The sequence below is a fragment of the Sturnira hondurensis genome, unplaced genomic scaffold, assembly GCF_014824575.4.
Source record: "Sturnira hondurensis isolate 20B ecotype Veracruz unplaced genomic scaffold, ASM1482457v3 Scaffold0020184, whole genome shotgun sequence".
Classification (NCBI taxonomy): Eukaryota; Metazoa; Chordata; class Mammalia; order Chiroptera; family Phyllostomidae; genus Sturnira; species Sturnira hondurensis.
The window spans coordinates 2693830-2704256 of record NW_028092815.1 but is presented as its reverse complement, the minus strand read 5'-3'; the positions used below and the strand labels follow the sequence as shown (position 1 = coordinate 2704256).

Below are 10427 nucleotides of genomic sequence, written 5' to 3'. Positions count from 1 at the left end.
ATGTTTTCTTCAGGACTCTGACACTTGCTTTTGTAGAGAAGGTTCTCATTAAATATATGTTGAAAGAAACAATAATTCAATTAGCTACAGGGTATTCTGGCACTGCCCACATTCCTCTCATTTTCCCTTGGGGTTACATGGTGGGTACCGGTGTCATTGCTGCTGGTCTTGGAAGGCCACAGGTGATATGACAACATGGCCCTGGATTAGATGGGGAGGAGCTGGCAGTGGTTCTGTTACTGGACAGGAATTTTGCCCTGAGTGGGTCCCCCTGGGACCAGCTGTCCTGTGTGGCGGGTTCTTGGCTTCGTGTAGGAAAGATTTCACAACACAAGCCCAGGTGACTATGAGGAAACATTTATTAAAGCTGGGGGCAGTGAACCAAGGAAGAGTTTTAGCATAGAAGCAATAGGGAGCCCAGGCTGGGCTGCTGTGGCTCACTGGGAAGTCAGAGAAAAGGGGACAGGTTCAGGGGATCAGCTTGGGACCAGCTGCCGCTGCCCATTGCCTTAGAGTTAGTTCAGGAGACATGTGCCTGTGAAGAAGGAAGTACCGGAAGAAAGCGGGAATGGCTCAAGCTGCTCCACAAAGGAGAGCGTGCTTGAATGTGCTGGGCCCTTTGTCTTATAGCTTCTCATCTCTGTCTGCCTGGCGGGAATCTTAGGGGCGGTCTCAGGGGAGGTCTCAGCCAGCCAAATATGCATCAGTTCTCCAGGTGAGCCCTTTCAGGATCAGGGTCTCTGCTCATTGGTCAGTGACAGGGCAGGGGTCTTCAGTCATTTCAGTTGGTCCTGGTGTTGCCCACCTGGTTTTGCTGCTTTTCTGGGCCTGGAGCTGAAATACAACTGAGGCCTGGATGTTGTCTCCAGGGAGGAAGGCCGGGGGAGGAGAGGTTACCCTGGAAGTGAGGTCCTTGTTTTCCCAGTTCTGCCCCCTGCCAGGCACTGGGAGCTTCCCCACTGGTGCCCATCTGCACCTGGCTGTAAATTGCTCAGCCATTGTGTTCAGCTCTCTGTCTCAGTTTCCCTATTCTACTAGCCAAGGAATTTTCCTACCTTCTCACTATCTTGTGTCAGTTCAGTGGGTTTCCCAAAGGATAAGCAATTTTCCTGGAGTGGTTCTGAAATTATGTTGAGATGGATAGAAAAACTGGGGAAGAAAATCGGAGGAGGGAGGTGGTCCGGACCTGAGGCCAGGTCCTCAGCAAGTCTGGCAATCAGGGAGTGTGGTAGGATTTAGGGAGGTGAGGAAAGGCAGGTTTCTGCTGATGGTGCTAGGTAGGGAAGGCAGCTCTGCTCAGCTGACTGGGGAACGAGAGGGAGAAGAGGCAGGACTCAAGCTACTGCGGTTTATTGAGTATGAGGAGCATCTGGGCAGAAGTAAGCTGACCATGGGCCCCTTCCTCTGAACCAAGGGCTTGCATGCCCAGCACTTCGTCTTATCAAAACCCATGGTCGAGTCCAGAGTACAGGGAAGCACAAAACTAAACAGAGGAGACCACAGTGGATAGGCCTTGGCTGCGCCCACAAACCTGCATAAAGTATTTACCTTGGTTGCCTCGGCAGCTGAAAGCGAAGTTCTATCTCCCGTCGTTGTTCAGAAGGTCTGGCCCTTCCAATAGAATTTCGGGTTCAAGTGTGTCCTCTCCACTCTTCGGGAGTCTGCCCCTTCTTGCCTCCGGTGGGAAGCCTAACACCCTCGGGTAAAAGACTTGCAGCACTGGTGGCTGCCTGCCGAAAGTACTGGCATTTGTATGCACCCATCTACGGCTGAGGTGGAGTGCCCCTGCGCTTGCCCACCCTGGAGGGATACCGAGTTGCCACTGGGCAGAAGCCCTGGTGTGGCTGTGGACCCTTCAGGTACGTTGTGGGGCCTCGAGTAGTTCACACTCCGAGTTTCACAATGGGGGCAGCTTCATCGGGACTCTAAAGTGTGCTCAGTGTTCTCTGAGCTACTTTTCTTTGGTCGTGGCTCTGCCTCCGAGTGGGGGTGTGGCCGGTGGCGGTGGCGGTGGTCGCTAGGCGTTGGTTTCGAGGAGGGACAAGGGAATGCAATACGAAAGGAGACCAGTCTCAGTTTAGGACAACCTCGACACCACACACCGTTGGTGGCAAATAAACCAAACCCATCGGCGCCCGGCGCGCCCAGCACAACTCTCGACTGCCGCAGGGTGCTCGGCCAGGTGTGCCAGCGGCGCTGAGGGGATGCACCCTCGGGTGCGCGCCTTGCCTTGACTTCCCCATCCCTCCGCAGGGGAGGGGCTGGAGTCGCCGCCGAGGCGTCGGAGCAGAGAAAGTGCGCCACGGGGACGCGGCTGCGGGCCTCCCACGTGACGGCGCCGCGCCGAGCGGGCCCCGGGGGCGGCGGCGGCGGACTCAGCAGGGCCGTGGGGAGGGGCGCAGACGCTGGAAGCCCGGGGAGCGGCGCGCGCGCGGCCCGGCCCCGCGGCTCCCCGGCCTCGCGCTGCGCATTCTCTCCTGGCGGCGGCGCCACCTGTCGTAGCGTTAGCTTGAACATGGCGACTAGGAGCAGCAGGAGGGAGCCGCGACTCCCCTTCATACTCACCCTGGTCGCGCTGCTGCCGCCCGGGGCTCTCGGCGAGGTCCGGACGCAGACGCTGCACGGCGGCAGCGCTCCCTTGCTCCAGGACCGAGGCTTCCGCGTGGTGCAGGGCGACCTGCGCGAGCAGCCGCTGTGGGCGCGCCAGGACACCCGGGGGGCAGGCGAGAAGCATCCCCGGAGCAGACGGAGCGCGGCTCTGCAGCCGGAGCCCGTCAAGGTGTACGGACAGGTGAGTGCTTTGCAACCCGCCTGGCAGCCCTTTCCTCTCCCTGCGGTTCCTCACCCAGCGTCCATCCTTCGCAGTAGCCTAGGTGCAAGCTACTGGGGACTCACTGGCTTGCATTTGTGTTCTTTCTCCCTCATGAGTTCAACCGTCAGCAGTTGAATTGCATTCATCTTTCCTTCTTGTCGACCGTAGCGAACGCATATCAGGTAAATCGCCGGGTGCAGTGCCTATTTCCCCAGGGTGAGTGCTAACCCGTGTAGTTTACGGTAAGTGTGGGGCAGGGGGACATTCAGCTTCATTTCACATAGGATGAAAAATGGGCCTGCCTTGGTGTATGTTCAGCGGGCAGTGGAGGCGAGCACCCTGCAGTAGACCCAGAACAGTAAGGTGAGAGGGTTACATACCTACCGTTTTTGACTACAATTAGGGGAGCAAACTGGAAATCTTGACATCCAGATACAGTCAGGAGGACCGTGTGTGTGTGTGTGTGTGTGTGTGTGTGTGTGTAAGGTTCTAATCCATTCCACTTCCCCTTCGAGATATAGATATTATTTTGGATAGGAATATCCCTCATGATTTGAAAGACTGCAAGACTCTGTTGGGCAGTGATATATTTCTATCCAGGCAATGCATTTATTAGGTCATGAATAACACGAATTTCACTTTTATAGCCAGCCTCACTGGTAGAAATCACACACTGGGTGTGTGGGTTAGTGTCAGCACTGGGGACATTAATTTGTCTGTGCTCCTGGTCTGTGAGAGTCCCAGGCTTGTGGCTCAGATGACATCAGCCAGACCAGAAGGTCGGTGGAGGAGAGAAAGTGAGGCTGGTGGAGGCAGCACAACTTTTGTAGTCAAAATGTTCCCCTTTAAAATAGAAATTAAAAGGTTAGAAGTGAAAAGTTTTACCTCTCTTCACTGATTTTTCTTTAGCTATTTCTTCAGGAAATAGGTAGAGTTAAACATTCAACCCTGGGAGCCAGGAGGAACCTTACAAACCATCTCACCCCCTTATGTCATGCTTTTACCTTTATTGCAGTGACATTGGTCAACTCTGTTGTGTCATGTTGTCAATGACAAACCCAAGCCAGGCAAGGTGAAGTGACTAGCCCAAGGGCACATGGGGTGGGGCTGCCTGCTCTTTGACATTGTGTCTGCATTGTTTAGCCACCTTTGGGGGATTAAACAGTTGCCTTGTCTTTATACAATGCTTCTTAAATACTTCATTTTAACATGTATACATGTGTGTGTGTGGCTATACATGGGGGAGGAATGGTGAGTGGGTAGGAGCATTTGTCTTCCATTGGCCATCAACACATAGGGATGAGTGTCTACCAGTGGGCACGGCCTGCTCCTTTCCCTGTGTTCCCTGGTACAGACCCTGCAGGTCCTTGTTCTTCTCCCCATCCTCGTCTGAAACTCTTGTGTACGTGTATTGTTGAAGTCAGCAAGGTGCATGCCTTCAAAAAGAGAATCCGAGGAGGAGGAGGGAGGAGAGAGGCTCCTGGTTCCCTGAGGCTTTGCAGTCAGCCCAGCTTTGCCATGTCCTTGAATCAGCACACCAGGGGCTCTGAGTGGGTCGGGGTGGGAAACAGTCCCTTCCAGGGCTCCAGAAGAACTTCCTAGACACACAGTGCACACACAGACACCATTGCTTCTTTGGATTTGGTTTGTGAAAGCTCCTTGGGGCAAGTTGAACAACTGTGTTCTCCTTGGCAGTGACTTCAAAACCCTCAGCTTTTATGTTCCAGCCAGATTGAGTTTGGTTCAGTTGCAGGAGTGAGGACTAGCACTCCAACAAATAATGAGGGATTCCTACCAAAAGTGAGGACACAGGTGATTTTTTTCCCCTCAGAGGCTGCCTTTTTATGCCATTGTTCTCTATTTCCTTGAGGTTAATGAAAGTGGTATTTGAGTCTTTAAGGAATGGCTTTAAACAGAAGGAAGAACTTCCTGTACTGCCTCAGTGACTGGAGGGGCTTAGCCTGACCCCTGGGGAGCTCTGGGTATTCACACCTACTTGGAATGACCTTTCTTGTGAGGGTGACCATTTGCCTGTTCTCCCTGGGACAGACCTGGTTTATAAGTTGTCTCTGCTGGTGATGAAAAGTGCTGCCTTTACTCTTGTAAGTGTCTGGATGTGGCCTATAAATTATATGGCCATCCTGCTTCTGACCATAGCCAATTTCCACTTTATACCCCCTCCCTTTAACTTTTAAACCTGTGGAATTTCAATGTTTTTCCATAGTATTGCTTGAATGAGAGTGGTTCTATATAGAGATGGTGGTGAGGGTGGGGGCTTGGGATATTTCATCTCTGCTTTCAGAAAACTTAAAATTTAAGGAGGAGATAAAGCAGGTGCAAATACAGGCATGTACTACCGAACAGGAGCAGGTAAATATGGGTACAGCAAACTCTCACAACTCTGTGGTGGGATCTTAGCAGGTTGTGTGATCTGGGAGGGCATGGGGATGGAGTGAGAAGGGGTTGGTGGGCTGCAGTACTCTGCAGCTTCTTGCTCTTTGAGCTCTGGATGAGTTGAGGATGCACAGGTTAAGGCTGGAAGCAGAAGCTGCCTGAATGCGAAGCCCTAGGAGTGATGTTAAGGCCACCAGCTTCTGGGAGAGGAGCAAGGAGGACTTTTTTTGCAGGGACATCCTACATCTGAGAAAGCTCTGTGTTGGAGTCACTTTTTCTCTGGCTCCGCTGACCTGTGGAGTTGAGCCCCTTCTTACAAAGGCCAAGTCCAAGAAAGGGGACTCCGTAATCCTTGACACACTGAATTTCTCTCTGATCTTGTGTCTGCTCCAGGGTGGCAGAGCTGTCATGCTTGCTTTTCCCTCTGCTTGTCTCCCTGTCTTCCCTTCTTCATCATTCTAGGGGTACTTTCTAAGGTTCCCAGCCTCTAGTGAGAAGCATTCTTTTGAGCTCAGATGCAGCATTCCCTGCCTTGTACTATGTTTCACTGCTTATCTCCTTGTTTGCTCCTTGAGGGCATGGATCAAAGTCTTTCACTTCTTTTCATGTAGGAGTGCCATTGGGGGATATCTGTGGGCCTACTGTGCACCTGGAAGAAGATGGGCCTGGAGGGTAGGAAGCACATCCAAGGTCTAGCAGAGTGCTTTGGAGGAGAGTCGAATGGAGAGCAAAGTAGGTTGGCCCAATGGTGGTGAGAATGGTGGCCAGTGGGGCCCTGGCCTCCAGGGACACCCTGGGGCCATTCTGAACCAGCAGCTCGGATTCTGGTGTGCAGCACTCTCCTTTTTTGGGTTCTCCTGGTATTGCTAAAATGTTGTTTTGGGGAAAAATCCTTTGGATTGAAGCGAAAAGCCCAACAGGATTTACAGGTTTATTTTCCTTCTGATGAACTCTCTCTGTAATTCCTGATTTTTAGAGGCCAGGGAGTATTCAGTGTCCTGGCTCGAGACTGAAATCCAAGTGTCTGTTACAGTGCAAATTCCTGGGACAAAGAGCCTTTTTTGGGGGTTGCATACTGTTTTGCTTTAGATCTCTGTGGAGTAGATTCTTGCGTGATACAATTGCCTGGGAAAGAATTGGTTGGTTGGTTCTGCAGTTAGGATGTTTGACCCATATGCTTGCAACAGATGAGAAGGCAAAGTATTTGCTGTTTCAAGTTAGCTTCTAAGTAGGTGAACAATTGCTTGGCCTGTTGGGTTGGCGTGATAAGGGATGTGACCTTGAAAAACTTCCTGGTTCCACTTGGCATCTCTCCTTATTGCATGCAGCTCAGCCTCTGGCCACTGTTTAGCTCATTAAAAACCTGTTTGTATTGGGGCATGCTGGGTAGAGGCTTTAGGATGGGCAAGAATGGGAGCAAAGGGGACGGGGATAGGCGTGATTGAACTGGTGAAGTGAAAAGCCATTCTGGAGAGTAGTTCCCTAGACATTTAGAGGCCAGGCTTGGAGAACATCTGATTTAGAGATCATGGATTTTGGTTTTAATTTGTGCTCTTTTCAAGAATATTTTCTTTATAGACTGTGAAATGAAGTTAATGTTATGCTTAATAAGTTGCTTTGATACCTGGGATCCAGGAAGGAGATCCTAACAGTAACTAACATCCTCAAACAAACAAACAAGCCGTTGGAGCATTTCAGTGTCATGTTTTGGTCTGTCTTTCCTTAGAGATGACAGCCATCTTTGCACTGTCATCACTTCCTCCCGGGTCAGAGGCAGGTGCAGCCAGCCTTGCGCTGCCCACCCAGGAGCGTTCTCATAGTCCACAGAGCAGGCAACCCAAAATGTAAGCTCGTTGCCTTTGCTATGTAGTCATTTAGTCTTTTTTAAAAAAACATTAGTTTATTTTTTAGTTAAATTTTGCTTAGGCAAATATTAAAGTGAATTAGCATTTTTGAGTAACCGATATGTGAAATGGCTGGCATAAACAAAAGCCAGTTTGGGGTTTACAAATTTTGACAAGTCCGATTCAGATAATTGACAACATAAGAATACAATAAAGCTGAGGTAATATACTGACTTTTTCTCACTCTTTTTAGCTTTAGCTGTGGAAACTACAGGGAGCTCACTCCGGTATGGTTTGAATATCTGAGGACTTGTGTTTTCTTGCCTAGCTGTGGGCCTCGAGCCTGCCTGACCCATCCTCTTGGTGTGACAGGGCATCCGTCTGCACAGGCATCTGTGTTTCCTCGGTCCAGCCAAGGAGACACACAGATCAACTTCCCTCAGTTTGAAAGGAGCTGCAGTTAATTTTGACCTAATTTACTGCTTTATTGAGCTGTGAACCTCAGTCCTTCAGAGAAGTGGCATGAGCAGGCTTCCCGCGTGGGGGGCGGTGGGTGCTGGTGATGCTGCCCATCAGAGCAAGCAGATGGGCTGCTGCTCAGGGTCCAGACGTGGCTTTCATTCTGTTGTTGTGAAACCCTCAGTTTTTTTATTCTAACATGGGGAATGCTTTGTGTGTTTTAGGGTGGGTTCCATTAAAAATAGGACTTTATAGCAATCACAATGGCAATAGATAAGTAGAATTCTGAATAGATAAACAGAACAAATTCTGTTACCTTTTGGGGAATTGTTAATAACTATTGTAACATCCACGATCATATCACTGCTACCAGCCAGGAGCTGGGAGATCCTACCTTCCTGGCCTAGTGACAGATGTAATGTAGTGCTCTTTGATAGATCTTTCTTTTTTTATTTTAATCTATTGATTTTAGAGAGAGGAAAGGGGAGAGAGAGAGTGAGCGAGAGAGAGAAATGTCAGTTTGGTGTTCCACTTACTTAATCTTTTATTGGTTGATTCTCATATGTGCCGCAACTGGGGATCAAACCCACAGCCCTGGAGTGTCGGGGGTGATGCTCCAACCACTTTACCTACCTGGCCAGGGCTCCTCAACAGACTGTCTGCGATGACGCAGACATTCTGTATCCGTACTGTCCAGTGTGTCCTCCAGCAACATACAGTGACTGAGCACTTGAAATGTGGCTGGTATGACTATAAAACTGAATTTGTTTTATTTCATTTTAATCAGTTTAAATGTAAGTCAAAATATGCACATCCAGCTCTGGTCTAGTGCACTGGACTGCCAGCTTGTGCAGGGTGTATGCTGTCCCCTCCCTAGCGGTGGCAACCTCTGCATCACCGAGGAGCTGATCTTCCTTGCAGAGAATTGCATTTGTTTTTACCACAACTGGCAGGGAAACGAGAATCGACGGCTATAGTCTAAACCCCGGGTGTTGGTGGCTGCTGACTGCCGAGCTAAGTAGTGGGAGTCAGTGGCCTTTCTTTCCTGGGTGGGGATTCAGGGACTGTGGATGGCACTGGGGGCAAGGTTCACCTTTGGGGGGCCTCTGCGCAGCTGCTTCCTCCCATCCGAGACGTGGTGATGAAGGCTGACCTCTGGGCCTTCCCTTCTGAGCCCCCTTGCACTGTGTTTGCCGAGGTGCTGTGCAGACCTGTGGGTCTGTTCCCCAGGGAAAGATGTCAACATACGTGCTTTAACAGTGGGGCCATCTCCCCCCCTGCCCTGTGCCTCCTGTGCTCTTGTGGCCTTGCCTTAGTGTAGCTGGGTCTGTCATCTCTGCAACCCTGTGGGCTGGTGTGAAGATGAGCAGCACTGGCTTGTGGTCATCGTCCCTGCATGGGACCCCCTTCCTGCCTGCCCTGAGACTCAGCATGCCACTAATACTGCTGCAGGCTGTTCGCTAGGAAGATTAGGACCCTTCACGATGATTCATCTCCAGCCCTTGAATTAGACTGAAAACACAGCTATGCATTCTCAGGAAGGCAGGCTGCTGGCTGCATTAGCATCCCAAATCTGAGTGGCAAATGAGCAGTGTAAAGATGTCTGTGTATCAGGTGCGGCTCCTGCTGTGTAGGGGCCTACATGCTGTTTCTCCACGGTCGTTTAAATGAAGAGAGGAACCAGCCTTGCATTGTTTGTTTGGGACAGAGACCAGCCTGTGGAGTAGAAACCCACTTCTGCCAAATAACTGTGAATCAGGGCAGGCCAGATGGGTAGGGTGATTCTTGTGTGAAACAACCGTGGGTTTGAGCCCATAAGTGGGTCCTGAAGTGAGATTTTCATTGATATGTCAGTTGGTGCTGAGATGAGATCCATCTACTTTGCTGAGTTGTAGAGCTAAATACTGTTGTATACTGTCAGGAGGAAATTTTTAACTCAGGAAACCTCTGTGCCCAGAAGGGATTGGGTAAGCTGGGACAGTCTGCTTGAGCATGGAGGGTCTGGGTTAAAAGCTGTCTCGGCGTGGGGGTGAGGGGCTGATTTGGGGACTGTCACTGGGGAGATGCAGCTGTGGCCAGTGAGGTGAGCCAGGGAGGTAAGGACCCTCTTTCTCTGTTAGCCCAGAGGTGCATGAGTGACAGTTCCACGGGCCCCACCTGGAGTCCTGGTAAGAAAGATGAGTGCCATGGCTGAGTTTCCCAGGCCAGGAGCCTGTTGGTGGCAGGGCGTGGGGACACAGTGTGGGTGAATGAGTGGCCTGTGAAAGTTCGAGGGTGTTTGAGAAAGACTGAAAATGTGTTAAGCCTGTGCTCAATTAATTGAGTAACATGAGACTCTGTACCTGTAACTTAGTTCATCTATATCTATTTAGTCCCCTGAAATTCTCTCACTAAGTAGTTAAAAAAAGGTCCTGTAATTAACTTGGCAGGGGGTTTGCTAAATTTGGCAAGATGTGTTGCTGCTGCTGGTGATAGGTTACTACAAGAATAAAATAGGACAACTGTAATAGCATAATCAATGAAATATATTTTTTAAAAAAGAATAAGGTCTTCAATCTTTACTTTTTATTTATTTCTTTTTAAATGTTTATTGTTTATGCTATTACAGTTACCCCACCTCTCCCTGCTTCAAGGCCCTCCACTTAGCCCACCCCCAACTTCCATAGTTAACCCCCACACCTTTGTCAGTGTCCACGTATGTTTATGTATGTTTTTCAACTAATCTCTTCACCTTCTTAGGAAAGAACCTAAGGGTTCAACTTCAACCCCTACCTCCACCCTCCCCTCTTACAAGCTCAGTCTATTCCATGTTTCCATGCCTCTGGTTCCAGTTTGCTCANTCAAGGCCCTCCACTTAGCCCACCCCCAACTTCCATAGTTAACCCCCACACCTTTGTCAGTGTCCACGTATGTTTATG

The 10427-nt window shown here is 50.1% G+C and overlaps 1 protein-coding gene and 1 long non-coding RNA gene across 2 annotated transcripts in view; one reads left to right on the top strand and one right to left on the bottom strand.

Moving 5' to 3' along the window:
- Positions 1-449: 449 nt before the first annotated feature.
- Positions 450-2153, bottom strand: LOC118975226 (uncharacterized). Its single transcript, XR_005064026.1, has 3 exons — positions 1549-2153; positions 1056-1149; positions 450-863 (listed from the first exon to the last, which is right to left on the bottom strand). It is a non-coding gene; the product is annotated as an uncharacterized LOC118975226 (long non-coding RNA).
- Positions 2154-2368: 215 nt separating this feature from the next.
- The window catches only part of SORL1 (sortilin related receptor 1), a 171007-nt gene continuing 162948 nt past the window's right edge, over positions 2369-10427 (top strand). Inside the window, exon 1 of the mRNA XM_037029058.1 lies at positions 2369-2791. Coding sequence (XP_036884953.1) covers positions 2516-2791 — 276 coding nt within the window. The 5' untranslated portion in view covers positions 2369-2515. The remainder of the gene's footprint in view (positions 2792-10427) is intronic.